The 27,887-nt window shown below is 51.7% G+C and overlaps 9 protein-coding genes and 2 non-coding genes across 11 annotated transcripts; 5 read left to right on the top strand and 6 right to left on the bottom strand.

Moving 5' to 3' along the window:
- Window positions 1-323: 323 nt before the first annotated feature.
- On the bottom strand, window positions 324-2,828 carry J4E82_004518 (uncharacterized protein; the record flags this gene model as incomplete). The annotated part of the gene is made up of 1 exon (XM_051730795.1): window positions 324-2,828. One exon carries the CDS (start codon window positions 2,826-2,828, stop codon window positions 324-326), a length of 2,505 nt encoding a protein of 834 aa, XP_051589551.1.
- A 4,797-nt stretch (window positions 2,829-7,625) lies between these two features.
- On the bottom strand, window positions 7,626-8,187 carry RPL26 (60S ribosomal protein L26; the record flags this gene model as incomplete). Its single annotated transcript, XM_051730794.1, has 4 exons — window positions 7,626-7,780; window positions 7,834-7,927; window positions 7,979-8,041; window positions 8,092-8,187. The coding sequence occupies 4 exons, from the start codon at window positions 8,185-8,187 to the stop codon at window positions 7,626-7,628; spliced, it is 408 nt and encodes a 135-aa protein (XP_051589550.1).
- Window positions 8,188-8,619: 432 nt separating this feature from the next.
- J4E82_004516 (uncharacterized protein) lies at window positions 8,620-12,244 on the top strand (the record flags this gene model as incomplete). The annotated part of the gene is made up of 2 exons (XM_051730793.1): window positions 8,620-11,860; window positions 11,922-12,244. The coding sequence occupies 2 exons, from the start codon at window positions 8,620-8,622 to the stop codon at window positions 12,242-12,244; spliced, it is 3,564 nt and encodes a 1,187-aa protein (XP_051589549.1).
- Window positions 12,245-13,164: 920 nt separating this feature from the next.
- J4E82_004515 (uncharacterized protein) lies at window positions 13,165-14,303 on the top strand (the record flags this gene model as incomplete). Its single annotated transcript, XM_051730792.1, has 3 exons — window positions 13,165-13,756; window positions 13,809-13,845; window positions 13,907-14,303. 3 exons carry the CDS (start codon window positions 13,165-13,167, stop codon window positions 14,301-14,303), a joined length of 1,026 nt encoding a protein of 341 aa, XP_051589548.1.
- Window positions 14,304-15,837: 1,534 nt separating this feature from the next.
- On the top strand, window positions 15,838-17,782 carry J4E82_004514 (uncharacterized protein; the record flags this gene model as incomplete). Its single annotated transcript, XM_051730791.1, has 2 exons — window positions 15,838-16,476; window positions 16,529-17,782. 2 exons carry the CDS (start codon window positions 15,838-15,840, stop codon window positions 17,780-17,782), a joined length of 1,893 nt encoding a protein of 630 aa, XP_051589547.1.
- A 720-nt stretch (window positions 17,783-18,502) lies between these two features.
- Window positions 18,503-20,119, top strand: J4E82_004513 (uncharacterized protein; the record flags this gene model as incomplete). The annotated part of the gene is made up of 3 exons (XM_051730790.1): window positions 18,503-19,678; window positions 19,737-19,951; window positions 20,017-20,119. The coding sequence occupies 3 exons, from the start codon at window positions 18,503-18,505 to the stop codon at window positions 20,117-20,119; spliced, it is 1,494 nt and encodes a 497-aa protein (XP_051589546.1).
- Window positions 20,120-20,809: 690 nt separating this feature from the next.
- J4E82_004512 lies at window positions 20,810-20,913 on the bottom strand. The gene has a single exon. It is a non-coding gene; the product is annotated as a tRNA-Met (tRNA).
- Window positions 20,914-21,366: 453 nt separating this feature from the next.
- J4E82_004511 lies at window positions 21,367-21,440 on the bottom strand. Its single transcript has one exon. It is a non-coding gene; the product is annotated as a tRNA-Ile (tRNA).
- A 597-nt stretch (window positions 21,441-22,037) lies between these two features.
- On the bottom strand, window positions 22,038-22,742 carry J4E82_004510 (uncharacterized protein; the record flags this gene model as incomplete). The annotated part of the gene is made up of 1 exon (XM_051730789.1): window positions 22,038-22,742. The coding sequence occupies one exon, from the start codon at window positions 22,740-22,742 to the stop codon at window positions 22,038-22,040; it is 705 nt and encodes a 234-aa protein (XP_051589545.1).
- Window positions 22,743-22,987: 245 nt separating this feature from the next.
- On the top strand, window positions 22,988-24,248 carry J4E82_004509 (uncharacterized protein; the record flags this gene model as incomplete). Its single annotated transcript, XM_051730788.1, has 2 exons — window positions 22,988-23,164; window positions 23,217-24,248. 2 exons carry the CDS (start codon window positions 22,988-22,990, stop codon window positions 24,246-24,248), a joined length of 1,209 nt encoding a protein of 402 aa, XP_051589544.1.
- Window positions 24,249-26,174: 1,926 nt separating this feature from the next.
- J4E82_004508 (uncharacterized protein) lies at window positions 26,175-27,788 on the bottom strand (the record flags this gene model as incomplete). Its single annotated transcript, XM_051730787.1, has 2 exons — window positions 26,175-27,524; window positions 27,672-27,788. The coding sequence occupies 2 exons, from the start codon at window positions 27,786-27,788 to the stop codon at window positions 26,175-26,177; spliced, it is 1,467 nt and encodes a 488-aa protein (XP_051589543.1).
- Window positions 27,789-27,887: the final 99 nt, after the last annotated feature.

Genomic DNA, 27,887 nt, shown 5'->3' with positions numbered 1-27,887 from the left:
GGTTGGTGATCGGCGGGGTTGGTAGTTGGGGGATGGTTGACGCGCTGTGGTGAGGTTGGCGTCGGGTATCTGTAGCGACTGAATGCGAAGCTCGACAACGCTTCGTGTTTGGTAACAAGGGATTTGGGAAAAGACGCCCGGCGCTGATGAATGCTATGCTCGAGAAAGAAAGATCTGCTGTACAGAGGTATGCGTTCGCTGGAATGATGCTACTTTTCGAGAGGGTGGAGGATGTGTATTGGGAGATGAGGACGGTGGATAAAGATTGCTTGGAGCATGGGCTCATTATAGGCGTGATGACGGGCTACATTGAAGTAAAGAACTTAACGGCTTTGACCGAGGTTCAGCCATGACATGTCCGATTGCTCCTTCGCGTTCGGTTGCTGATTGGGGCCAGGACCCGGGAACAAGGTTGCTGAGCTTTCGTGTCCAACTCTTGGTGGTGGGTAGAAAGAGTTGAACTTCGGGCTCGGCAATGCCTGCTCAACCTGTCCTCCTTGTGCGCCACCTGGGCCACCTGGGAACACCGTTGCGGTGCTCTCACGATCTTGTGGAAGACCGAGACGTGGCGGCGCAGGATACATCGAGCTGAACTTGCTCTTGGGCATCTCGTCTTTCGGTGCTGGAGGCGCGTTGCCAGACGGGAACATGGTGAACGTGCTGTCTCGCATGTCAGGAACAGTTGGTGAGTTGTCGCCTTGTCCGGGGTAGAAGGAGCTGAAGTTGCTCTTGGGATAGAACGACTCTGTGCCATCGGGATAGTATGAGCTGGTGCCATGGAACTTGTTGTTAGGATCAATGACCATGCTACCAGTGTACTGACTGCTGGTGCGATGGTCATCACCCATTGGGGTCCAGCTCTCTACTGGATCACGTAGGTAATGACGATCGTCGTGACTGAGAGCAGATACTGAGCTAGCGTTGGAGTTCGCACGGGCGAGCTCAGCTTGCATGGGTTGAACTTGATGTGGTAGGCCGGGCAGACTGCTAGTGGGGGTTCCAAGCGTCGGACTTCCGCTCGCCACTCGGCTCAGACGCTGGCCATCATTGAACTTGGGGATCTCCAATGGAGCAATGTGTTGTGATGGTCGTGAGCTGTACATGCGTGAGTTTGTGTACTGTGACTGACTACCGGTGCTTGTTCGGTCCGACGCGAAGGTCGATCGGTCAGCAGGTGGTGCACTAGCAAGGTTCGTAGCTTCGTTGTTCGCGAAGTACCTACTCCAGCCTGAGCTGCGAGCTCTTGGTGCAGGTTTAGCGTTCCGACTGGAGTTCTGGCGAACCATGGGCTCAACAGGCTCCGGCTTCAGGTCGAACTTGGCAAGCTCGTAGGGCTCATTGTAGCCATCAGAGTAGCCTAGTGGGCTGCTCTTCTTGACTAGTCCTGCTGTGCTGGCGTCACTCGCGACGTTCTTCTTGTGACCACCACCTCGTCCTTGGATGATGGCAAGCGATGTTAGTGAGTCGTTGTTGTGTTTGGGTTGGTAAGTGACGACAGATCCGCCAGCCTCCTTCATGAAAGCGGCACCACGGTCGGCAAAGCTCATCCGGTCATTCTTCTCGACGTAACCTGGATTCTGCTTGCTCTTGTTCTTCCTGTACTTGAGACAGAACAGAATCAGGATTAGGATGAACGCAATGCCAAAGATCGTACCAAGTGTGGCTCCAAGTACGGTCAGCATCTTTCCCTTATTGCTAGGAGGACCCGCAGGTGCGGCGGCTTCCCCGGTCGTACTAGCACTTGGAGTGGCTGATATGGATGCTGTTGGGGTTGGCGTCGATGACGCACTGGAGGACGATACGGAGTTTACTAGGACATCTTGTCCAGCAAACAATGCTGTCGCATTCATCCATGAGTTCTCCTGCGCTTCGAAGATAGCGATGGGTTCATCAGCGTTACCTCCACTGGCGACGGTAGTGCCATCATCCCCTTGTGCTAACGAGTAGCCAGTTCGTGATGTTTTCGGTGCGTATGTCTCGTTATACGACGACCAGTCGTCCAAGGTAACTCGCTTCACCTTTCCCCCCTTCTTATCCCCTCCAGCGAGGGTTCCCGGGGCTGCGGGCGAGCCATCCTTGTTGATCAATAGAATTCGCTCCACGGCGTTTGGTACTGCACTCATGTCAAACTTCTGCAGAGCGACCCTCTTGTCGTTTTTGCTGGTGACTACTGAGCACTTGACGGCGTCTTCATTGGCGATGGGTTCTGTGAGAGTGACGCCGAGGTCTTGCCATCCCGACGCCTTGCTGAACTTCCATACCGCCGTGTTGGTCGCGCCACCACCGACTAGTAGTGCAGTGCTCGCATCCGAGTTCATAAGCATGGGGTTCACAGAAGGAGGCGCGCCACCCGACGGCGAACTTGAGACGGAGTAAGGTTCGACAGTAGAGAAGACAAACGACTCAGACGATGGGCCGTTGTCTCCGTCTGTTTGCGAGCCTGAATACACGAGGATTTCCTTGGATTCTTCGAGGTAAACGGCTCCATGGTTTACGCGATTTTGCGTGTTCCAGCTTTCTGACCGTTGCCAGTCCCACTTCTTCGTGGAGAATGTGTAGTGCATCAGTCCAGGGTAATTCCACGTTGAAGCCGTCTCGTTGACGCGACCTCCAACAATGAACAGCTTAGCCGCCTGGGCATCTCCCTTGGGTGCTGCTTTGACGCATTGTGCTCCGGTGAGCGATATGTCCATAGGCAACGCCTTCCATTCTGCCCCCTCTTCAAGCTTCAGCGACTGAAATCCAGATGGCGAGTATACGTAAAGCGTCTTATCGTAGATGATTGAGCAGTGCTCACTGAGCGGGTAAATAGGCTTTGGCAGCGACATGATTGTGTTGGTCGTATGACGATCCGGTGATATAGCGAACGTGATGTGAGTTTATTCTCGACTCGAGACGTAAAGCAATAGACTGATTATGATTCCACTCGACTTGGCATGACTAGGTGTGAGGTCCAAGGATTATTAGTTGGAAGGCGAATGCGACGGTTGAAAGATGGAACTCGCTCGTGATGAGAAGCGCAAGAGGGACTGTAGCGCAACCCAGTGTTAGTGTGGCCCAGCAAGTAATGGTCGTGTCGAACGTACTCGAAGCCAAAACAGATGCCGGGACCGAGCGCGACAGTGTGTTCGATATGGCGATGTCAGATGGAACGATTCGACGGGTGCACAGGGAGCGACGGGGCAACCCTCTCTCAAAGAGGCGTAGAGGTGTACGAAGGGTAGGGCGAAATGAGAGGCAGCACAGCTCAGCGGTGTGCGGGAGTCGAGATGGAAAGCCGTCTAGGTGAGGCTGTTCAGGCACGGAGGCTGAAGCTGGGGAGAGACAGGTCAGCCTGAGCGAGAGGGAGACGTCCAACCGGCCGCTGCGAGGGTCCGTTCACGCTCACGGTCGTGCAAGGGCAGCACTCGGGCGGGCTTGGGCATCTCCCAAATGGCCTAAGCGGCGACGGCACGAGCGAGGGTGTGACCATGCACACGAAGACTGTCAGGGGTAAATGGTGAGACAAACCAATGACGTTGCGCAGCTGTCGTCGTTATTCGCCAGTGCCCCTGGTCTTAACCAAGAATATTTAGCGTTCATTTTAGCCAAGACACATGCTTGCAGCGAGGAAACAGCCCCAGTGTCGGAACATGTCCCTGGCTTTCTTTGCCATTGCAGCACCAGCAGAGTCTGCACCGTGAGGATGTTGAGAGTTGCGGGGTCAACGGCCAGCAGTACCCGACGCTATTGACCGCCGCTCTACAGCAGTCAAGTCAACTAAATCATGGCATCAAGCCAGCCTCAATAGTCGCTGCTGTGCCGATCTTGTCGCTCATTGTGCATCCCACGTTCTTCGCGCATGAAACTTCCATAACAAGGGTTCTGATCATTTCCGCTCCTACGACCACTTCACGAATCAAGACATACCGCCTCTCTCCTTGCCTCTTCCTGCTCGCCTGTCGCGCGCCATTCCGCCATGGGACCATATGCTCCGGAGTAGAGCGACTTACAAAAAAAAGGCTCCGTAGACTCGACCGCATTGCTGGCACTCGTACATATGCCTAAAAACGTGTGCAGCCGTATATGCATGCACGCATAGTAGTACCTATCGATAGTGCGCGTTCGGACAGTGTCCCCGGAAGCTATGGCGAACAGTTTGGCGGCGCTGGGCATGCTGTGCACCTTGTGCTCGCTCCTAGCTTCCTGTGGGGTTTGCGCACAACGAGTCGCCGTTTGCTGCTATCGCCCACTATCGTCACACATCTCATCACATCTCGGTGACGACGATTCGAACATATTGAGTGTGATGGCATGATGGCAATAAAAAGTATGAGAGGCGCGCGCTCAGGTGGGCGGCTTCGTGATGGGTGGAGGCATACGATAGACCCTCTAGCGGACACCTGAAACAGAATCCACGGCCCTTCTCATGGACGTGCATGACCTGACTCAGCTAGGAACACGCCAGCTGCTAACCACGCGCTTTACGTCGTAAGCGCAATACGATGGCTCCAACACCAACGATCTATTGTTGTCTATGAAATCACCAGCGATCACGAAATCTTCTGAATGCTACTAAAATTGCTCTCTATGCAGCAGCCAACCTTAACCGTGACCACGTTGGTGGCGCTGCGCACATCCTTATTAACCATTTGGCTGCCTACCCCGCCAACAGCACTGAGTTGAGACAGCAATATCCGGCTACGTACTAGGAAGGCATAGGATGCGGTTGGCCGTCATCAATTTCATGCAAGCTGCAAACGACATTCCTTCGAACTCGTGAACTGACGGCAAAACAACTCTCTGGCAGCTAACAACACACCAGGCAATCCCGGTCCCACACAGTGTCAAGTTTCTAGTCAGATCTTAGGACTTGCTTTGCCACGTTACTCAGCCCCCAGGCGTCCTGTCTAAACTCTTCCATGTGTTTATTCTGGTGCCTTGGGCTTCAAGGGAAAGTCTACGGCGTAGACAGGATTCCGAGTGTTTGAGCAACACGGCTTGTCCCTACCCACATGTTCGCTATGCGAAACACTATATCCGCTGCCAACACGCGATATTCTGTTTCGCAGCGGTACGCCTGCTAATTAGTTCGTTGTCACTCAACTGAGCCGGCATGTTTCGTCATGCGTCTTTATGTCTGAGGAAACACACGTGTCCGGGCATGAAGCTCTCTATCGGTTGTCATGCGTGCGCAGATTCCCATGTATCGGAGATTGGACTGAACGGCAAGCGAACGGCACTTGCAGCTGTCACATCCGTCACGTCGGGCCATACAAAAAAGCATCGAGACGTTAGGACCCTCGTGGGAACAAGCAAAGTCGCGGACCGCAGCGTTCGATCTATGTTCGGCTACGTTTCGTTTGAGGGAACTTGCTTTCTCAAACGAACTGGTACCACGAGACGAGGAACTGTTATCGCGGGTACTCGCAATCTTAGGACAAACCTCATTACACATTGTCGCATGTATGCTGGTCAGTAAACTTATCTCGATCGCGAAGTGGTCTCATCATATAAATGGTTATGATTTCCTCTCTATACGGAGCGAATCAATTCTGCGCACGATCAAAGTGCCGGGTTACGCTTTGCACCTTTCGGCACTTACACACCATCAACATTGCCTTGACATGGGCCTGTTCGGGGACACCGCGCCTATGTTGTACATGCACTTGCATCTTAGATATCTGCACCATTTACCTGCATGAGTACTAAGATCTACGATATGTCAGATTAGCAGGAAGCGTAGGATTTGTGTACCGCGCCACCTCCAGTGCTGACCTGACATGCGTATTCTCGATCTATAATTACAAACCTCAATTCCTATGTGCTTCTTTCGCTTGGGTGCAAGACGGCTATCGAACAGTCATGGTTTCTTCTTGTGTCGTGTCGGTTACGAGTAAACTCTTTTCTTCTGTGCTGTACCTCGTGCAGCTATATCACACCATAAATGTATTAGCTATATTGCTTCTCCAGGTACTTCAGAAAATTGTACATCGTGCAACTTCAGATTACATCTTAGATATAGGGTGCATTTCAAAAGAATGACTAATTCTTTGGTATCGATCGAGAAAAATATAGATACAGTTATTACCAGAAACTTGAACAGAGACAAACTCGTTTCCCATGCTGTTTGTATTCGTGTTTGCAATAGGACGTATCGTATCAGATAAAACATGAGCATATTGTACTTCAAGTAGCATCGCTGTCCAATACGAATATTACCCACATTCTGCAACTAGTCTTCGTGTCCAAACATAGCACATCGTAAACACAATCATCACGCATTTTCCGATCGCTGTAAACAGTTTGAACTGTGACGACTATTCTTGTCTTGAATCAACATTTTTAGCATTTGGAATACGTATTCCATGACGGGAAACGTGTAACGACCTACCCAACCACACGGAGCCGGCTCTCCCAGCGGTTGTAGTATCCATCCTTCGTCTTCAACTTGCATGCCTTTTCTAATCCACCTGCCACGTATCCGCTACTTCAATCCAGCCCCCAGCCACCATTTGCTAGCACGATATCTGTCTTCCTCTCTCCACCCTCCGATTCGTCCCCACACCTCGCAGTAGCCGGTAACGTCAAACACGGACTCAACACCGTCGCGAAGTCTTATCGATTAGTCCCGCAGACGTCGACCCTTCCCCTCCACTTGGTCGTCCTTCGCTTCAACGCGAAGTAGGTACACGACAGCAGTGGCGATATGCAGTAGCCGAAACAATAGCAAGTGTGAGCCACGCCACCACGGGTCTGTCGGATACACTAGAGATGTAGGTTGATGGCACGAAGGAACCAGTGGAGGGTCCAGAATGGGTCAAGCTACGGTTGAAGTTGTAGGAAAAGCAAAAAAGGAAGAGGCTAACGAAGACTGGGTACATATAGATTGTATTGCTACATAATAGCTGAATCCTCTTCAAGAGACAGGTCGAGAGCTTATACTAAGCTCTTGTGACTACGGCTCCGTAGTCGTGATTGAACGTCTAGACGGTTCCGACAACCCGGGAGTCGGGATCTCAAGGAATCGTGAACCCATGGGCATGGTCACACGGAAAAACCACCATGAAGGCATCGCAATTGTGCGGTACGCTACAGTTCGTCAAACATAGGTACAGCCTGGTCCAAGGCCAGGCATTCGATGTGACAGCTGTACTACATCATGTAGACAAACTGGTTGTGTAAGTATGGGAATGTGTCTCACCATCAAACCATCTCCTTCATCGAAGAATCTCGAAGACGGTCTGCAGGCGAGCAACGACTATTGTCGTCTGGCATTATTCTCCGCTAGTCGTATAGCTCACTTCAACCATTAATGGGGTTGGTGAGTAGATATTCTAGCGTGGGCAAAAAGGACCTCACGTGCATGGTATCACGGCGACGGCTGGAGTAACAAATCTCATTCGTTGCCAAACTCCAATCCATCGTGGTATCATTTCGAACAGAAAACTTCGACGGGGCCGCATGACGGCAAGTCCATTGTTCGAGCTAGAAGCCGGTATAACGCCCTGCTTTTCCATGCGCGTATCGCATGCCCAGACCGTGAACCCATGATATGCATTTCATCCACTACGGACGGGGATGCTCGTGTCGATGTCCCTCATCGTCGTGGTGTGTGTCGTCAACCAAGGAAAGCGTTGATACGCTTATGCCTCCCTCTGCTTCTTCTTCTCCTCGCGGCCGGCGCTCTTGCGCTCCAGGATTTGCTCACGGTCCTTGTCGAGCTTGAGCTTGGTGATGACGACCTTGGAGGGAGCGATGGGGATGGGAACGGACTGGCCGTTGCTCTTCTCGCGGACGACTGTGTTGTGACTTAGTATACCTGTCGATATGTGAGGATAGAGGGGTACGCACTGCCGTTGACGTGGAGGCAGTACTTGAGGCGGTAGACGGAGGAGACCTTGCCCTCACGTCCCTTGTTGGAGCCGCGGACAACGGTGATCTCGTCCTGGGAAAAGTCAGCACACGATAGCACTGGGGAGAAGATCTGGATACTCACGTCCTTGCGGATGGGAATGCTGCGCACTCCGTGCTTCTCGCGGAGCTCCTTACTCAAAGGCGCCTGAAGGTTGTTAGAACATGTCTCCTGCAATGTTCCAAGTCTCTTCATACGCTCATGATGACCCGACGCACACTACTCGGCGCACTGAAGTGTGCCTTTCGCGATTTGCGGCGAGAGCTCGCGACCATTGACTGGACCTTGGTCATTTTTGCTGTGGAATTGGCGGGTTGTCGGGTTAGTAGACAAAGTTCGTGTCGCGATCGCAAAAATTGGAGTTGTGAGATGTGCCTTTGCTGGGGCGGGTTCGCTTCGCTAGCGTGGTCGGAAGAAGTGTTTTGCCGATTCCGAAAGGTCCGGCCAGGAAGTCGCGTCCGCATCGTGGACCGCATTCGCCGAGACGTCATGCAGGACGCGTCGCTAAAACTGATTTCTCGAACGACGGCGCATATGTTGCGCGCAGTCGTCTAGTCGGTGTATAAGATTTCAGAGTGTTGAACTATCACCATCTATACCCAACCAAGACCCCGCGCCCAAGACATCTCCCGCTCCTTCACGCGAACCACAGTCTCCATGCAGTTGTCCAACCCCACCCGTGTAAAGGCTGCAGAAAGGCCTCCAGGCTTTTAGCAGACGCCAACATGTCCTCGAACAACTACAAGCCGTACAGCCACTCGTATCAACAAAGTTCGGCGCAACAATACGCAGCATATCATACAGCATCTGCCGCGAACAATATCGCGCAACCCGCCCACCAGTACAAACAGCCACCGACGACTCAGGCACAGGACTATATGTCCTATGAGCCTCAATCGTATGCGAATCACAATAGTGGATACGGCACGGCACAAGATAACCAATGGGGTAATAGCAACTATGGAGGGACACGAGAGACAACTAGAGGCGCCGCCGAAGTCCTGCGTAGTATGAGTAACTCGACGCCGTATACGAATAACGCTGCGCCTACGAACGCCCAACCCGGAACCACCGCGATCAACACCGCCTCCTCGCACACCAGCCGCTATGCCGCCGGCAGCTCGCACTCGCCCCTAGTGCAGGCGCAACAACCCCATGCCGTCTACGAGCAATCGCAAGCGCGACCACACAGTGTCAACAACAACCGCGCGCAGCCAGCAACTCGGGGTTTACCATCACCAGCCAATGTGGCAGGTTACCCTTCGCAGAGAACCCAAACGATATATAATTCGCAACAACAGCGAACTGCCAGCCCAGCCCAACCTCAGTACAACACCGCGCCTGTTAGTAATACGCGAAGCGCGGGTATGTCTGCTACAACGAGCCAACAGTATGACGACTACAGCGCTCGACAACCTGCCGGTGTGGAAACCTCGCGTAACTCTCAGAACGCCACACTATCGACGGCTTATAACTACGGCAAGGCGCAAATGCCTTCCGCGATTGCGCCTCCTGCGCCTGCACTGTCTGCTAGCATGGCAGACACTCACAGTGTCCAGGGCACTACCACAGTGGACCCAATGGCAGTTTACGATCCATGGCCAGAATACCAGCGGAAGCAGGCCGCACAAAAGGTGATTGAAGATGCAGCACGTGCAGAAGAAGAGAAGATTGCGGAGGAGGCGCGTCAAGTAGAGGAGCAAAAGAAAGAGGAGGCCAGATTACGCCAGTCACAGCCAAAGTCGAAAGGAAAGAAAGCCCAAGAGCAGCAAGCGGGTGCTCCGGAAGCGGCACCTGCGACGTCTAGCGACTCCGGTGGCCCTGCTGAAGCACTGGAGAGTGAGATTCGAGCAATGATGGCTAAGATGAGAGAGCTGAATAGTAAAGACCCAGCACTTCTAGCCAAAATCTGGGAAGAAGAACGTAGGGCGAGAGCGCCCAGATCTCCTACCGTGGACGATAGGCCCGCACCTCAATCTGCCACTCTGCAACCGGTACAAGTTTCTCAAGCCTCCGCTCCACAAGTCACGAACTCGAATAAAAAGGCGACACCCAAGCAAAAGGTGAATGCGAGTACCTCAAAGCCAGCGACTCCTGCCATAGCTCAAGCTGTCCCTATCAAACAAGTACAGCCAAACAGCAGTATCACTCGACCAACTGGCAACACGGTCTGGCCGCCTGAGAAGAAGGCTCATCTGGCGAGCGCAGCAGCGGCATATCTCAACACTCTGAATGTCGCCCACCAAGTCGAACCTGGCCAGATATTGAGTCTATTGAACAGCAACCCTTCTTACATCGAACTATGCGAACAACTAGAGAAGATGGGTTTGAAGCTAGACCGCGCTGTCTTCGCGAAGAGCTTACTTACAGCGGTACCAGATGTGAATTCAGTATCCCGCAAATCTGCACAGCCTGCACCAGTTCCTGTCCAGAGACCACCGGTCCCACCTGCCGTCATGAAGAAGGACGTTGCGACTTCTGTCGCGCCAAGCCCACAACACGCACCCGCAGCTCCCTCACCAGCGAATGGAAGCTCTCACCCGTCTTTTCCAGGGAGCGCGTCGCCTGCACCTGCACCTGCACCTGTCGCGGAGATGGTGCCAATCAGATCCGAGCTAAGGAAGCCAGCAAACAAAGAAGAAGCAGCACGAAAGCGTAATCTGAGTGATCTGGTCGACCTGACTCAGTTATCAGAAGACGAGGACATGGGGCCGCCGCAAAAGAGGATAAACTCAGATGCATACGCATCTCCATACCCTCGTCTCCAAGACACTATGGCCGTCGACGAGGTGCCTTCTACACCAAACTTTCCCATCGCAAATACTCCTTCCTATCAGCCTCAATCACCTGCACCCCAGCCAATGCAGACTTCTACCGAACAACTTCGTTATGTGACTCTTGTTGAGCCATTAGACAGAAAGAAAGCGCTTCGTCGCAACACTTACAACCCTGCCACAATAGCACGAGACGTGCTTCTCGCTTGTGGAAGGCATCCGTTAGAGCGCAGCTTGAATCAACATCTAGATGGTTTGAGGACTACGTTACCACAAATAGGGTTCGATTCAGATCTCAGTACAATCAAATGGGACGTCATCGACCCAGGAAGACCTCCGCCAGGATATTTCAAAGACGGTGTTCAAGCCTTGACCGAGGATGCTGACGATGAAGAGGATGCTTCAGACGACGAGGACGAGTCGCGCACCCGCGCTCCGCCTAACGCCATTGGCGGTGAAGGTGGGGCGCACAAGGCCCAAGCTTTACCTGAAGCTATCAATCCGTTTAAGCAGAAGCGCCGCGGTCGTCCTCCACGACACTCTTTTCCTGACGGTGCACCAGCAACACCCAAACGCCCAAGCAGTCCCGCTTCTATGAGTTCAAGTGTGCCTCGTCCCACCTCTGGTGCCGCTGGCGTTGGGTATCAAGCTTTCCGGTCAGCCACAGAGTATGGACTTGATGGCAAACCACTGCCAAAAAAGAAGGGCCGTCCAGTTGGATGGCGGAAAGCCATTCATGGCTCTCCTGCTGCGCAAGCTCAACCGTCAACGAATGGTCATACCGGTCCTCGCAAGAAGCAACCGACGCAGCCAAGCGCTCTGCGCAACGAACCAATTCAGATTAGTTCAAGATCACCAAGTGTTGCGAACGGTCTTCCACGATACCAGTCGTATAAATGCAAGTGGCAAAATTGCCAGGCTGATCTACATAATTTAGAGACGCTTCAGAAGCATATTTATAAGGTACATCGCAAGGAGACAGTTAACAATACTTTGGAATGCTTGTGGGACGATTGCGGAAAAGAGGTCACCAACTACGATCATATGACGAACATGAGCATTGAACGCTATCAGCCGCATTCCTTCGACCTAGAGAGCAACTGGCGTGATCATATACAGCAAGCCCACATTAGTCCGCTATCGTGGCAGCTTGGTGATGGGCCGGCCGCTGGTCTCTCTGGTAAGGAAGATAGTTAGCGGCGTGAAATGGTTGTGACTGAAGAGAAGATCTACTCTAACACTCTTAATTGCAGACTCGCACGATTCTGAGGCATATCTCAGCGATGCACAAGGACGACAGGTCACCCCACGCATCACTGTCGACCCCGCACGCATAGAAGCACTGAGCATGTTGCCACAAGCACCTATAGCTAGCGGTCGCGGTCGCGGACGTCCACCCAAGCGTACAGTGGAGCAAGAAGCCCACGATGCATATGGTAGACTCGTGTCTCTTAAGAGGCGTATTGGTGGACCCGGGATGGATCGTGGAGGTGTAACACTCGCGAACGATAAGCGTCGACGAGGCTTTATTGAAACCGATGAAATGGAGGAGGAGCTGGTAGATGTTGAGGACTGAGGGCTAAGAATTCGATGTGAGGCTCATCTTGCTTGCGCATTTGATAATTCTGTACAAGTACGCGTATACCCATGGTAAGAACAAGGCGCAAAGGGGTGGTCGGAAATGTTTCTCCATGCCCAGATATGCCATAGTTTAGTTAATTCAAACATTTTGAAATCCGTCAGCGGTTAGTTCGCCATATTGCGTACGCCAGAACTCCATGCTCCCATTTGACGGGCATCTCCCTGATTCGCAATTGATATCCTTGGTCCCTCACACAGCCCGTTCCCATGCAACAACATTCTTGCCCAAGTGTCCTTCAGTAAGACGTATACATAGCACAACTCTTACGCCTTGACCTTGCCAGCCGCAGCCTTAGGCTTCTCCTCAACCTTGTGATCGTCTGAGTTGACCTCGAGGAAATGGTATAGAACGATGAGCAGCATAGCAGCGCTTCCGAGGAAGATCGCGAGCGAGTAAAGTTGGCTGTCGGTAATCATCTTGAGTGTGACGGCGCGTCAGTTGTAGCTAGGTAATAGGGTGTGATGCTTCGAGTGCGCTGCGGAGTTGTTAGTAAATCCAATTGACGAGACGAAATTGCCAAGAGCTTACGGAAGCTAGATGCGACAGAGGAAGTCAAAAGACGGGAGTGTCGCGACGGTATTGGATGCGCAGTGATTGACTATTGGGGTGCATGTGAAGGCCACCTTGAAGCTTCGGGAATGTCGGCGAAGGTAGGGCTGGCTCTAGCGCAACATGCTCCGCCACTCGAAATTCCACCCCACACAGCGTCATTCTCACTTTGACACACACAGCGCAGGTACCATATCCCCCGCCAGGCACCCAAATTCGACCATCCAGGGCGCCCGGATTGTTTGAACACCCCAAAACGCACTCCCCACTGTCATTTCAACACCGCCCATATACACTAAGCCAAGATGCCACCCAAAGGCAAGGGCGAGCAGCCCAAGGTGAAGAAGGTCGCCGTAGACAAGACCTTTGGTATGAAAAACAAGAAGGGAGGAGCCGCCCAGAAACAGATTGCCCAGCTCAAAGCGACCACTGCATCGGGAGGCACGCCTGACGAGAAGCGCAAGGCGGCAGAGAAGGCGCAGCGTGAGAAGGACAAGGCGGCGGCAGAGGCAGCCCGCAAGGAAACCGCCGAACTCTTCAAGCCCGTACAAATCCAAAAGGTGCCTTTCGGAACCGACCCCAAGACTGTCTTGTGCCAGTTTTTCAAGAAAGGAAACTGCGAAAAGGGCAAGAAGTGCAAGTTTAGCCATGATCTGAATATCGAGCGCAAGACCGAGAAGAGGAGTTTGTACACCGACACCAGAGATGAAGACAAGGAGGCCGAGGAGGAGCGGCGGAAGAAGGATAACATGGATGATTGGGATGAAGACAAGCTGCGACAGGTCGTTCTAAGCAAGCACGGCAACCCGAAGACGACGACGGATAAAGTGTGCAAGTACTTCATCCAAGCTATCGAGGATCAGAAGTATGGTTGGTTCTGGGTGTGTCCCAACGGAGGTAAGCTTGAACAACAAAATGCATTCGAAATATACGCTGACTTGGATTCTAGGCGACAAGTGCATGTACAAGCACTCTCTACCACCTGGGTACGTGTTTTTGCTTCTTTCGCCACACAGCATGTGCACATCTGTACTAACACTTTTCTAGTTTCGTCATCAAGACCAAGGAACAGCGCGCCGCCGAGAAGGCCTTGATGGCCAACTCCCCGCTCAACACCCTCACCCTCGAAGACTTCCTCGAGTCCGAACGCCACAAGCTCACCGGCAATCTCACACCGGTCACGCCCGAGACATTCGCCAAATGGAAGAAAGAACGTATCGACAAGAAACAAGCCGAGGAAGAGGCCAAGAAACTCAAGGATGCCACTGGTCGTGCTATGTTCGAAAAGGGCGACTGGGCACAAGACAGCGATGCGGATAGTGATGATGAGGACGATGGAGACGCGTGGAATTTGGAGACTATGAGGAAGGAGACTGAGGCGGCGAGGGCAAAGAAAGAAGAGGAGAGGATGGCTGCTCAACTTGAGAAAATGGTTGTATCTTGAGGGATGCACTTCTATCTCGGAACGAAGACTATTGGAGAGAGAGCGAGAGCGATAAGGCGGGAAGAGCTCGCTGGCTGCCACACAATGCTGCAACAGCTTGCGGGGCATTGCCGGGACCCGGCTTCGATTGAAGCATGTGGAGGCAAAAGATTGACTTGAGCGATCGTCGCATCATGAGCATGTTTGGCCGTGTCTGGGCTTCAGCGTTTATGCGGCATGGCTTGGAACACATGCAGAGCTTAGTCGGCTTTGTGTGTCTGGCGCTGGCGTCTGGGTTCTGGTATTATTACATATATATACATACATGGCTGTACGAATACACGGCTAAGTTCGCCTGGGCAAGTCGTAAGCGACTTGCGCTGTGGTAGTGACTTCAAGGAATGCATTCGATTGATCTTGACTTGAGATGATGGTAAAACCGAACAGATGTGTTCATATCTGGACAAGCTCGTCCACTTGGTGATGTTTCGGTGCAGAGTGAATCTGAAGACATAGGCAAATCAAGACTTGCATTGCATGTTGATGCTGACCACGCCCAACCTTACGGTATATTTTGGTAACTTGACGGCGCATTTCAGATATTCGACGGAAAAATTTTGTGGTTTCGCGGTATATTTCAGTATCCAGTCTTGCATCATGTTCCATCAATAGTAACATAATTTCAGAAGGAGCTAAGACGTCTTGCGCCTACATCGAGGACAAAGACTACCCGGAAAGCATCTTCGGTAATCGCAAGCGTACTCTTCTTACACATGTTGTCTTATCTTTAATTCAGATCTCCATTCGGACCTACTACCGCCATGCTCATTGGCAGCTCACAACACCTCGTACGAAAGCCAGAAAGAAGCAAGAATCCTGCTGACGACCAAAACCTCTACGGGAGAAGATGCGGTAAATTTACTCGGAAAGTGGAGTCTTTCACGATGCACACAATCATCGCAGGATCACTCCAAGGATGGCTGCTCCGAGTTTGGCGCGCGTCCATTGATTGCCACTAACCCCCATGTAGCCACGCTTGACCCGGACAAGGAAAGGCGCTGTTGTCGTCTTGGCACCAAAATGCCGCGCTGCAGTTCCGCCTACGCCTGGTCACACTCCCCGCAACATGACGGCATGCTTGTTCGGCCACGCTAGAAGCATGTACCAGTCCCCAGGCCCTGGGCCTCTCTCGCATCCGATTTCGTTGCCGGCGCGCACTACACTCCCGAGTTGTCTTGCCATGACTACACGCGGCCGTATGGTGGCCGACACTAGCCTTGGTCCGTGACTGATGGCGTCGTCAATTGATCGTCTCTTAAAGAGTCGGCTGGGGTCGTTGTTTTTAGTGGTTTGATTAATATACTTCATAACTTTTAAACACACTTCTAGCCTTGCTTTCCTATACAACAGAGGTATACCAATATCTCGGTGCAGCTGAGAGCGAAGGTATTCCTTGACATCGATCATCGAGTGTGGGGCCCTTTCCGTATTCCCGGATTCGCTCCCGTCTCATCTATATCCTGCTTGAGAATCCCACTGGATTGAAGTAATAGCAATGGCGGTGGAAAACTACGACGTCGTTATCGTTGGCGCAGGACCTGTTGGCCTTTGTCTTTCAACGTGCCTGGCGAGATGGGGTTACAAGATCAAGCATATCGACAATCGACCGGAACCGACCGCCACTGGACGGGCGGACGGAATCCAGCCGCGTTCCTTGGATCTACTCCGGAATATGGGCCTCAAGCGCAAGATTATGGAGTACGAACCTGCAAAGGTTTACGAGGTGGCTTTTTGGGACCCGGCGCAGAAGGGCATTCACAGGACAGGTACTTGGGCTAGTTGTCCCAAGTTCATCGATGCACGGTACCCTTTTACTACGCTTCTCCACCAGGGCTTGATTGAGCGGACGTTCATTTCGGATATTGAGAAGAACGGCAGTGGTATCCAGAGACCCTGGACGATCAAGGGGTTCAAGAATGATGGCAAGGATCCGACATATCCTGTTGAGGTCAACCTGGCGCATGTTGATGGCACAATGGAGGAGACTGTACGCGCAAAGTACTTGTTCAGTGGTGAGGGAGCAAGGAGTTTTGTAAGGGACCAGCTGGGTGTCAAGATGATCTACAAAGATCCTATTGCACATGTTTGGGGTGTCATGGATGGAGTTGTCAGAACGAACTTTCCAGACATCAAGGTATGTTTGATTCACTAATCTGTTTTTCTACTGAATACTGATCTCAGTGCAGATGAAATGCACAATCCACTCAGACAACGGCTCCATTATGATCATCCCACGCGAGAACAACATGGTCCGCTTGTACATTCAAGTCGCATCTTCTACAGATAAAGACTGGGACCCACGGAAGCAGACTACTGCAGAAGACGTTCAAGCGCGTGCCAAAAAGATTTTCGAACCATACACCATCTCCTGGGATCGCGTGGAATGGTACTCGGTCTATCCGATTGGACAAGGTATTGCTGAGCGCTACACACTCGACGAGCGGGTCTTCATGGGTGGTGATGCCTGCCATACCCACAGCCCCAAGGCTGGCCAGGGTATGAACACAGCCTTCTTAGATGCAGTAAACTTTGCATGGAAAATTCACCACGTAGAGAGCGGCTGGGCACCACGATCCCTTCTGTCGACATACGAATCCGAACGCAAACTCATTGCTGAGACTCTCCTCGACTTTGACGCCCGATACGCAAAGCTCTTCTCCGCCCGGATACCCTCAGCTGGTGAAGTCGCTGGTGCATCAGCAAAAGAAGCCGCCGAAGACAATGAGTTCATCAAGACATTCAAAGCCAGCTGCGAATTCACCAGTGGTTATGGCGTAGCATATAAACCCAACATGGTAAACTGGGGCCCAGAACACCCCGCACAGCACCCCCTCATCCTGTCGTACGAAAAGGGCACAACCCAACGAACAGGCAGAATCATGACACCGGCAACCGTCACACGTGTCGTAGACGCCAACGTCGTACATCTGGAACAAGAAATTCCCATGAACGGCTCCTATCGCATGTTCATCTTCGGCGGTGCCTTGGACAAGAGCGCAACAGCACTCAAAGACCTAGCAACACAGATGTCATCCCCAACATCCTTCTTCAGCACGTTCCTCCACCGCGACCTTAAGGAGAAGGATCGCTACTATGAAAAACATAACCCACATACCGATTTCCTTTCTCTGGCTCTTGTCTTTTCGCAGCCCCGCTCAAGTATTCACATCGATGAGCAGTTGCCTCAGCCATTTAACCGCTATGCTGACCATGTTTATGCGGACGACGTCTGGGACCAGAGGGTGCCGGATGCGAAGGCTGCGGCACATGCTAAGATGGGGCTTGACGAGGAGAGGGGAGGCGTCGTTGTTGTCAGGCCGGACGGGTATGTCGGTGTTGTCGTTAAGCTGGAGGAAGGGAAGGGGACGTGTGATGCATTGGATGCGTGGTTCTCGGGGGTTACAGGGAAGAAACTTGGGGGTGAGCGGGCGAGTCTATAGACCGAGCGTTTTCCAGTCATGAAGACACTTTTGGGACTTGCATAGCGTTGCTTTAATTTCTCTACATAAATGTATGAATCCGTTCAATCGGAAACCAATTCATGGTATTTGACAATATCTTCGGAGCGCTCCTGCCCAATGAATGAAGTGACCTCATCGTGCACGGACGTATCGCGAAGGAAGGCGCGTCGTTTGAAAGCTAAACCAGAAACTCTCATCAATGTTCGTCTCTGGCTAGGCACAGACTTGCTTACAGCTCAGGATTTGCGCCGCCATATATCTCAGTCTAATTCTATCAGCGCCTAACGCGACTCGTTCTGAGACACCCAATGCCTAGGTAGGGAAAAGGCCGTGCAATTCCTTGGATAAAGGATGTAAGAACTAAGAAGCATTGGTACGCCCACCGATGATGACGCGCCGTTGCGGGGATTGCTTATTGGCTCAGAGCGATGCGACAACAAGTCTACGCTCACACCGGCAGCAAGGCTGAACTTTAGGATGCAGTAGCTTTCTTGAAGAGATTGCCTGAGCGGGTCTCTATGGAGTAAGATAGTGCGGCCAATATCCTGGAGGCCTAATTGCCAACGCGATGTGCTACCTGTGGACGTAAGCTGACAACAAGAGGCGTACAAGTGTACATGATCTTGAACACCCTCCCCCTCCTCAAGTCGTTTTCTTTTCACATGAGCCGGTTGCTATCGAGCTCTCAGTAAAAAGATCATGGCGCAAAGGTCATTGTACGTTGCAGGCCTTGTGCCACTACTATTTGCGGTGTTCTACTTCCAACTCGGCAACCTCTCAAACTTTTACAACTATGCTCTTCAAGCGTTGCAGACACCGTCCGCAAGTGTTACGCGTCAAGCTCCAACGACCGGAAAACCACCCATCATCATGGCGGCAACCCCCGCCTTCAGCCACATGGAAAAGATCACGACGATCACCGAAGGTCTCATTTCACTCGGCTACCCCGTAAACTTCATCACTGGGCCAGACTTCAAAGACACTATTGAAGCAATGGGCGCAACATATATCCCCATCGAAGGTCAGGGAAACTTCATCCTGTCCGACGAAGACCTAGCAACATTCGTCAGTCTGCAAGGCAACGAGCTCGAAGTCTTTGCTACGACGGCTATCTTCATCAAGACCATTCCTAGACATTACCGCACGCTGCAACGAACCTTCCAAGAGTTCCGTGACCAATACGGCGAGAAAGAGAAGATGATTTACATCTTCGACTTCACGTTCGGTGGCTCATACCCTGTCGCCTACGGCGCACCTGGCATTCGTCCCGACGCAGCGATTGCTATAGGTCTGGCGCCATATGTGGCGGCTAGTAACGATACGTTCCCTTTTCGTTCGGGAAAGCACCCAGATACAAGTCCAGAGAGTAAGAGGATCCATTTTGAAGCGCAACAGGCCCAGAACAGGGATCATCCTATCGATACTCCTGTCAATGAGGCTGCCAATGCCATGCTCCGGCAGATGAATGCGACGAGAGATGTATCAGGCTTTAACGAGATGGCGAGTTCTGGGTCAGATATATTTCTTCAATACGGCGTTCCGGCCTTCGAATATGAACGCAGTGACTGGCGACCGAACCTTAAGTTCATGGGTGCACCCGTGTCCGTGGGGATCGCAGACCACACGCTCCCGGAGTGGTGGAACGATGTGCTTGAGGCAAAGGCAGCTGGAAAGAAGATTGTTGCTGTGTCTTCCAGCAGTGTGGTCTTCGATACGAGTGCGCTTATCAAACCAGCTTTGGAAGCATTCGGTGGTAGGGATGATGTGTTCGTCATTGCTACGTTGGTTACGTCGGATGTCGAAACGCTTGACTTCGAGATCCCAGAGAATGCTAGAGTTGCAAAGTTCATTCCTCTGGACTTGGCTCTGCCTTACGTATGTATACCTGTGGCACAAGTGGGGCTTGCGTTCATTGTTGCTAACATCAAACAAGGTAACTGTGCTAGTTACGAATGGCGGATACGGCACTGTTCAACAATCACTCCGTGCTGGCGTGCCTATGATTATCTCTGGAATTGGACAGGACAAATTGCATACTGGAGCTCTCATTAACTACAAAGGCTTTGGCATATACAATGCTTTACCTCAGGTGACTGCTGAACTCCTGACTGAGTCTTTTGATAAGATGATGGGTAATGCAACATATCAGTACGTTCTTCTTCTTCCTCTTGCTCCAAGGCCGGACGACAAGCTATAAAGCTAACAAACCATAGTGAGAGACTTGGTGCCGTAAAAAAGGACTACGCGAAATACAATGCGGTGGAAATTGTGGATGAGACGATCAAACAGGTACTCAAGGGTGAAGTGGCTATCTAGCTATGAATGCTGGGTCTAGCGATGTACTAGCATCGGTTGTGGTATGTTCTCGAAGTCAGTCGTCGGGTAGTCAAGTGTGGATACGGATAGCTCTATAGCGAATATCATGATTAGACACCTCCTATGCACGACCACGTCGTATCGCAAATGCTCTATCTCACCGTTTCACTCATCTATGTATCCCTCCACTCTGCAGCCTCACCAAAAAGATCAACATTGAGCTAGGATAAATCGCTTGCCACACGTTTCGTACATTCAGTGTCACGGGAACCATCGGCCTCAGACATGTGGTCTCTCGCTCGTGATTGGGTCAGATAGGCATCGTGATAGTGACGATGAAGGTCAACATGTGGTGTACTCGAGCTCCGACAAATGTGTCAACGTTGATGCGTTGAATAACACATGAAAGAAGTTGGGTGCTCTGGGAACGTATTGCTAGTAGAGACGGCGATACGGCTGCTGTAGGAGGTAGAATGTTACCGTCGTTGCTGGTTACGAAGCCCCTAACTGCATTCAATATCCAATTTTCTTGCTCACGAAGGAGAGATTGGAAAGCCAAAAATGAAGACGTCCACTGCCGTAGCACTCTCACTGTACGAACTTTCTGCTGAAGCAGGACAGTCTAAAAAAAGCGTCGTCATCACCAGCAGTGTGTCACACCCATCGCCTGCAACCAGAAGGCAAAAACAATGTCCCCTGCCAGACTCGAACTGGCGGCCTTGGGATATCTACTATAATAGTAGTCATATGTGATGATATGAGACCCACGTGATAACCAACTACACCAAGGAGACGGGAAATCGCTACACCAAGCGGTGATGAAGCTGATTGATGACTAATTTTCCGTAAAGAAAATACTTGAAGTTGAGGGATTCGGGGGGAATTGAGTTGGCGGTGTTCTCGGTCGAGCAAAATGTTTGCGGGTGGGTACTGGCCACGGTGTATCAGTCCGTTGGTCCGTTGTTTAGGTGTGGGTACTCGCTACGACGAGTTTGCTCCAGTCGGGAACAAGAACTCCTAGCATTCTACCAATGAAAAGACTGAAACTTAGAGCAAAGAACAAGTAGTCGTTCGCAGTGTTTCCAGTGGTTGAGTGGCCACTAGAACAATGCGCGTGAGCCTGTACATGGGTACAGTTTTGAAGTCCGCTCAGAAGTCCACTGTTTGGCCCCGTTTCATGCAGCAAAAAGCTACAACGTCGCTGGCAAGTCGTCCTAGACAACAGGAGCCCACGATGACAAAAAGAATGGTCACTACGAGGGTCGAACTCGCGACCTTGGCGTTATTAGCACCACGCTCTAACCAACTGAGCTAAGCGACCGATGTTTGGTTGTTTTCGATGGAAGAAGGTCAAATTGGACGACTCATCAAGAGAAAAGTAATGAGCATTGTTTCAGCTCGCGAACTGCTCATGGCATGTCTTGCTGAGCTTGTTAGCCTTGGACGAGAGAAGTATGGCGGGGTGAAAATTCTGGTTCGGACTTCTCGGACGGATCATGGTGGGGCAGCGGCAAGTCTGCAAGATTCGGAAGTAGACCTGGTCAGTCTGACATAATCGTGGCGCTCACATTTGCTAGTCGAGGTAGATATGATGTACTCATACTTTGACAGAGTGGAAGAAGTTGTGTTCAAGTAAGGGGCTCGATTGTCGAGCCATGGGTATCTCAGATTGTAAACCAAGCCAACGCCAGCGCTATGCAAATGTAAATCTCGGCTATGGCGCGCAGTCGCAATGTGGTTAAGAATGTTAAACAGGGCCTTCTGACGGATGTCGTGCCTGATAGTCGCCCGCTTGTAGCTTGAAGGGAGAGCGTCGACAGATGGCGCTGGGGCGCAGTGCCGCAAACTCGCTTCTGGACCTCCTGAACAAGTCAAGAGCAAATGCCACATGTTAATCATTAGTCGTCAGTCATCGTTGTCAGCCGCCTAGCTGTCCCAAATACTTCTCAACCTCGTCGTTGCCGTAGAACATCTTTTGCAGCTTGTCGTCTCTCTTCTTCTGGACTTGTGCCAGTTTCCTCACCTTGCCAGCGTCGAGCCTGCCTTCTCTGACGTCTGCGCGGCTTGCGCCACCCAATGCCTTTCTTTGGGTGTGCTCTTTCTTGTCTATTCCCAAGCCTAGCTTGTCTCGCTTCTCCTTGGGTACCAGCGGAAAGAGCATGCCCTGGCCACTGGTGCCCAAGCCTTGCCGTGCATCGACATCGTAGCCGTGCTTCTCCATATACTTGAGTCCCATTCTCGTTCGATCAATTGCGGAGGGTATGGGCGCTCGTGGTAGTGCGGCTTGGTGTGCAGGGCTCAGGTAGTGTATTCGCTGGTCCGTCTCTTTGACAGGCTCACCACATATGCCGCATCGAGGAAAGGCTTCGGGTTCCGGCTGTGGCTGGCCGTTCGGGAACATTATCGCGAGGTACTTCTCCGCCATAGTCTTGCCGTTTGTGGATGTCGTCGTTGGTTGAACTTCTGGGGCTGAAGACACGAACTTGATTGGATTCTTCCAGAGGCCACGTCCAAAAGCGCGTTGTTCGACAAAAGGCTTTGTTGAGACATTGGGGTCCTCATCTTGAAGCTCGTCCTCGTGGAGCTCATCCGCAGTTGTTGGTGTTGCAGCAGGAGCGGTCATGGTGACGCGTCTGGCAAAGAGAAGCCGTCGTAAGTTTGAGGTTTTCCGGTGGTGAAAGGAACGACGCTGCCATGCAAAGAAGTTGCGGTGAAGAGTGAAATCTGGGTGGTGAAGCCAGGCGGCAATCTTCGACGCGCAATCACATGCTATGACGCCACGTGGATCCCTCCCCTTAGCGAGCCACCATCGACCCGCGTTCCTGCACATCTTCCGCTTCCCGTCACGCCGTCTCACCAACAACCAAAATGCCGGTTAACATTCTCGCTACGGCCTTTGACCAGGGTCTTGACTCCATTCCGTACGGCTGGACCGTCCTGAAGTTCGTTTCTGTTTGTACAGTCCTGTATGTCTTGAAATGGTACTTCAATGGCGCGGTCAACGGATCGGAGAGGAATATGCATTCCAAGGTGGTTATGGTAACGGTAAGCTTTTGCTTCATAGAGGCACAAGACAAGTGTGCTGACAATCAGACAGGGAGGAACATCTGGCATAGGCGCTGAAGTGGTCAGGGAGCTGGCAACTCGTGGTGCACAGATCGTTCTCCTGGTTCGACAACCACTCGTCGACCCCTTCTTCGTCGACTACATCGAAGACCTCCGAACCCAAACCGGCAATGAGCTTATCACCGCCGAGCACGTTGACCTTGAGAATCTACACAGCATACGTCAGTTTGCAACTAAGTGGGTGGACAACGCACCGCCGCGACGCTTAGACACAATCATCCTCTGCGCGAACACAATGACACCATCAGGAGGGAAACCAACGCAGACGGAAGATGGGCTGGAGTCGACTTGGGGACTCAACTACATGGCCAACTTCCACTTGTTGAGTATACTCAGTCCCGCACTTCGAGCTCAACCTCCTGACCGAGACGTCCGCATCATCTTCGGTACATGTCCGGCATACGTGGGAGGAAAGCTGCCAGGTGCTGATGCAAACTCGAAGAAAGACGGAAAGAGCGATCCTGGACAGCTTGACTTTACCCCGTCCACCGTATACGCAACCTCCAAACTCGCCCTCATGACCTTCGCCGTAGCCTTCCAGAAGCATCTCACAAACTATGTCCGACCCGACAAGAAGCCCATGAACGCACGTGTTATCATGGTCGATCCGGGCTGGACACGAACACCAGGTATGCGACGGTACCTCACTTTTGGCTCGCTGTGGGGGCTGGCGATATACCTCTTTACGTGGCCGCTGTGGTGGCTCGTACTGAAGAGCCCCGACCAAGGTGCACAAACCTTCTTGTACGCGGCTATGGAGGCACAATGGGGTCGGGGAGAAGGAGCATACTTCCTCAAAGAATGTAGGAGATCCATCTGGACAAGGAAAGAGATCGATGATGAACAGCTGCAGAAGAAGCTATGGGAGAGCAGCGAGAAGACCATCGAGATCCTTGAGAAAGAGAGCGCGAAGAGAAGGGCGGCGGAAAAGAAGCAGAAGGAGAAGTCCGAGGGCAAGACCACTGCGAAGGAGACTAATGGAGAGGCCAAACAACGAAAGTAGGGGCCAGCAGCATCGTGTTCGTCAGGCTCTAGACGCCGTTAAAGCCGTGCAATACAACAACCCTGACGCTGTCGTGTGATGTCCAACAAGATCTCAGAGGGGCCATTTGGAACCCACTAGAAATAGTGCTATTCCATGGTACCGTCCAAGTTTGCTCATAAACAGCAGGGCAATCCGTGGTGGTATATCTTGAACACCCCTGTCAACGAAGACTGGCAACTACATTCAGCCATGTCCAGTCTTAAAAAGTTCTTTCCTGACCGTCCACACCTTCCACACGAGATAGTGCTCCGCATCGTCACCGATCCATGCCTTGAATACTGCGACTTGTTCCGCCTCTCCTGTGTGAACAGAGACTGGCGTTCCTTAATCTCTAATACCCCAGAAACCCAGGCGTTGATGTTCCTGCCAAGCAGCAGGAATGCGCCCACCCCACCATCCTCACTTCAGTCAGACCCAGTGATAGTCATCGATCAGCCTTATCTCCCGCGTGAATGGGAAGCCAAGCCTCAGAAGTCTGGTCGGTCGGTTCCAAGAGTCCATCTGTCAAATTGGAGAGGCGATCCATGGGATCGTGTGGAGCTACACCCATGGCTCAAAGAGTTCCTCGTCCGTCCCATTATCCGTTTCGAATCAAATCAAAGACTCCCAGATCAATTGAGTGTCAGCTACCAGCTGCTGAACCACTGTTACAAAGAATGCTTCCAGAGACCTGGTGCAACATGGCGCAAAATGTTCGTCACCCAACCTCCACTCCAGCACTTGATTCTTAAAGTGAAAACTTACAGCTGCTGCGCTAAACCTTTGAGATGTAAACCATACTACCCTCATTTTACATTGCAGAACCAGAAAGGGGTAACGTTCGGAGACGTCATTGACGCTATTGTGCAGACCCGGCTTCCACACAACGCCGGTCTCGTAGAGAATGATGGCAAATGTTTCGACTTTGTGACCATGTGCTATTGTTGGCATTACACTAGATTCGGAGAAGGTGCACATTGGCCGGCGACGATTCGAGCTAGAATGGAAAGGCAAAATGTGCTGGCTGGGAGACGTACAGGATAGAGTTCAGAAGAAGGGTACTTAAAGATACATCTGTAAATACCTGCAACTAATTGCTTTGACACCACATCAGGAGACAGCTGCTTTCTGAGGCGTACGCAGTTACTACAGTCACTATACTGTCATATCAAATCTACCAAGTGAAAATACTATAGCGAGTCGGTTGAAGCTGGTGCTCCAGCCTGTATTCACCATCGGCAGCCTTCTACATACTAGCACACAATGCTCATCTATTCTCCTCCTCTTTTGTACTCAAACCTTTTCCCCTTCCTCTCTTTCTTTCTCTAGTCTCACTGCGACCGACATACGAGTTAGAGAACTCAGAACCATGCCATTTCCATCAAGTCTCCTACGACATGTATCAGTCATGAAGCCCTACACTCGCAGCGCGCAGCCTCGACGATTTAACACCATGTTCGACACTCCAATCGAATCTACTCCTATTCTACTGCCTCCGACGCCGACGGTGCCTATCATCAACCGCCTTCCACAACACATGCTTAGTAGGGTCGCGAGATCCAGTATGCGGCCAGTGTTGCTTGCTGGGATACTTGCCGTTGGGGCCGGTATGACTGTGATTGCGGAGTCGGATGTGCTGGCTATGTCGAACACTCCCAAAGGTGTAGCGTGGTTCGAGAAGAACAAAGATCGACTAACATTTACGAAGCTTAGTAGGAAGATGATTTTGGAGAAAGAGAATGGGAAGTGGGGGGCTAGAGTTGAGCGAGACGAGAAGAAGTGAGCTCGCGACAGGATCCAGTAGGGCCTTAGTTATGACCGTCAGTGACGGTGATTATCATACGTTCATGTTGGAGCAAATCTAGTCATGATGGCTTTTGAGTGTGCAGCTAAGGCACACAGTATCTATGTTTTGGTATCATCCTCCTTCACAGCATTAGCCGCCTCTGCAGTACTAGGCGCCTCTCCACTGCTTTTAGACTCCACCTTCATCCTAATAAACTCCTTCTTCATACTCTCAAACTCTTTGAACCCCTGGAAATATTTTCTTCGGAAGTCGTTCAACTCACTTGCCCTGGTGCCTTTCTCATACTCTTTCTTAGCCATCTCAAGCGCACCCTCAGGCACCTCCGAATCACGGCGCCGTCGATACGTCAGTAGTCTGCGTGACCACTTGTTGAAGGCTTGGACGCAGACTGATGTCAGTTCGAGACAGGGATGTGACGGTATAATCAGCTCGATGTCCTCGTCATTCGCAGTTGGCATCCACATGCTGATTCGACCATCTTCCACTAGCGTAGCGACTGCAAAGGCTAGTATGTCATCGAGCAGCGCGGTGAAGGAGTAAGGCCGCTTCGGAGGTATGTATCCGGGCTCCTTGAACTGGTCTTGGTGAGATTGCCTCTCGACGTCAAGAAGCGCTTGCCGAGATCCCAGAACCTTGAGTCCTTCTCGGATACCGTAAGGTGGGTCACAGACGATACCATCGAGATAGCCTGTCGTAATGCCTTTCTCAGGTGGCGGTATTCTCAGTGGTGTGTTTGTCAGATCAGAAACGAACGCGCCCAGATAACTCGACTCCATATCATACTGCTTGAAGTTGCCGACCACGTCATATTTTCCAGTCTGTCCCCTCCTTGCGCTTCCTCCAAGGCCGCGGATGGTGCGGCCGTCGATGTCACTTCCAAACACCACTGCTCCGAAGTGAGCGCATGCTATCGGGAAGCCGCCCGTGCCCATAAAAGGGTCGTAAAACAACTTCCCGGGTGACACGTGTGCGATATTAGCCGTCAACAGTGTAAGCTCGGCGTCCATGGATGTAGTGCTGATGTAATGCCTTTTCTTGAGATCAAACGTCTTCTTGGCTTCATTGCGACATGACTCGGCAATAAAGCGGCCAAAGTAAAGGTACTTTGGGGTTTTACAATTAAGATCGTAATCTTCGAAGACACGGAACGCGGCATCTGGGTTTCGCATCTGTGGTGTCCCTTTGAAAGCCATGTACGAGAAGCTGTCAATGATGTCGCGCTGTTCATCATTCGATCTACTCCCTCGATAGCCTTCTATCGTAAAGCGGAAAGATGCGGTAATGTACTGGGGCCACCAGGACGTGGTCAGACTGCGGACGGAGTCGTGAAGGGCGTCGTATGTTGATCCTTGGCCCCATAGCTCGTATATGCCCTGTGCTAGGATGCTCCGTGCGATGACTCTTCGTGCCGCAGCGTCTGACGGCAGATCGACAATGCAGTAGGGTGACTTTGTTCGTCAGAAATGTATGCTTTTGGACAGCGTGACGCGACACTGGCTTTTCTTTTTCCGAGACGTGACCAAAACAAACAGTGGAGAAGACATGACGGACGAAGGCGAGGAAGGAGGAATGCGTGATAAGGAACGTGAACTTACATCTTCTTCATATTTTACAAACTGTAGAGGCACTCCTGCAATATCGGCTAGCGCTTGCAGTTCGACTTTCCGGAAAGTCTCGTGTGCTTGCGCAAGCCTTACGAGATACTGAGGCATGTTGTTGTTTGATAATGAAAATTTGAGGCTAGCGGAACCCTTCTGTGTAAGACGCGTCTCAGTCAGGTATCGGCATGACAGGCGTCGATCATCACTCAG

This window comes from Alternaria postmessia (genome assembly GCF_024291825.1).
Source record: "Alternaria postmessia strain BMP 2775 chromosome Unknown scaffold_21, whole genome shotgun sequence".
NCBI lineage: Eukaryota > Fungi > Ascomycota > Dothideomycetes > Pleosporales > Pleosporaceae > Alternaria > Alternaria postmessia.
The sequence above is the reverse complement of the archived record's forward strand: the minus strand, read 5'-3'. Positions and strand labels throughout refer to the sequence as shown.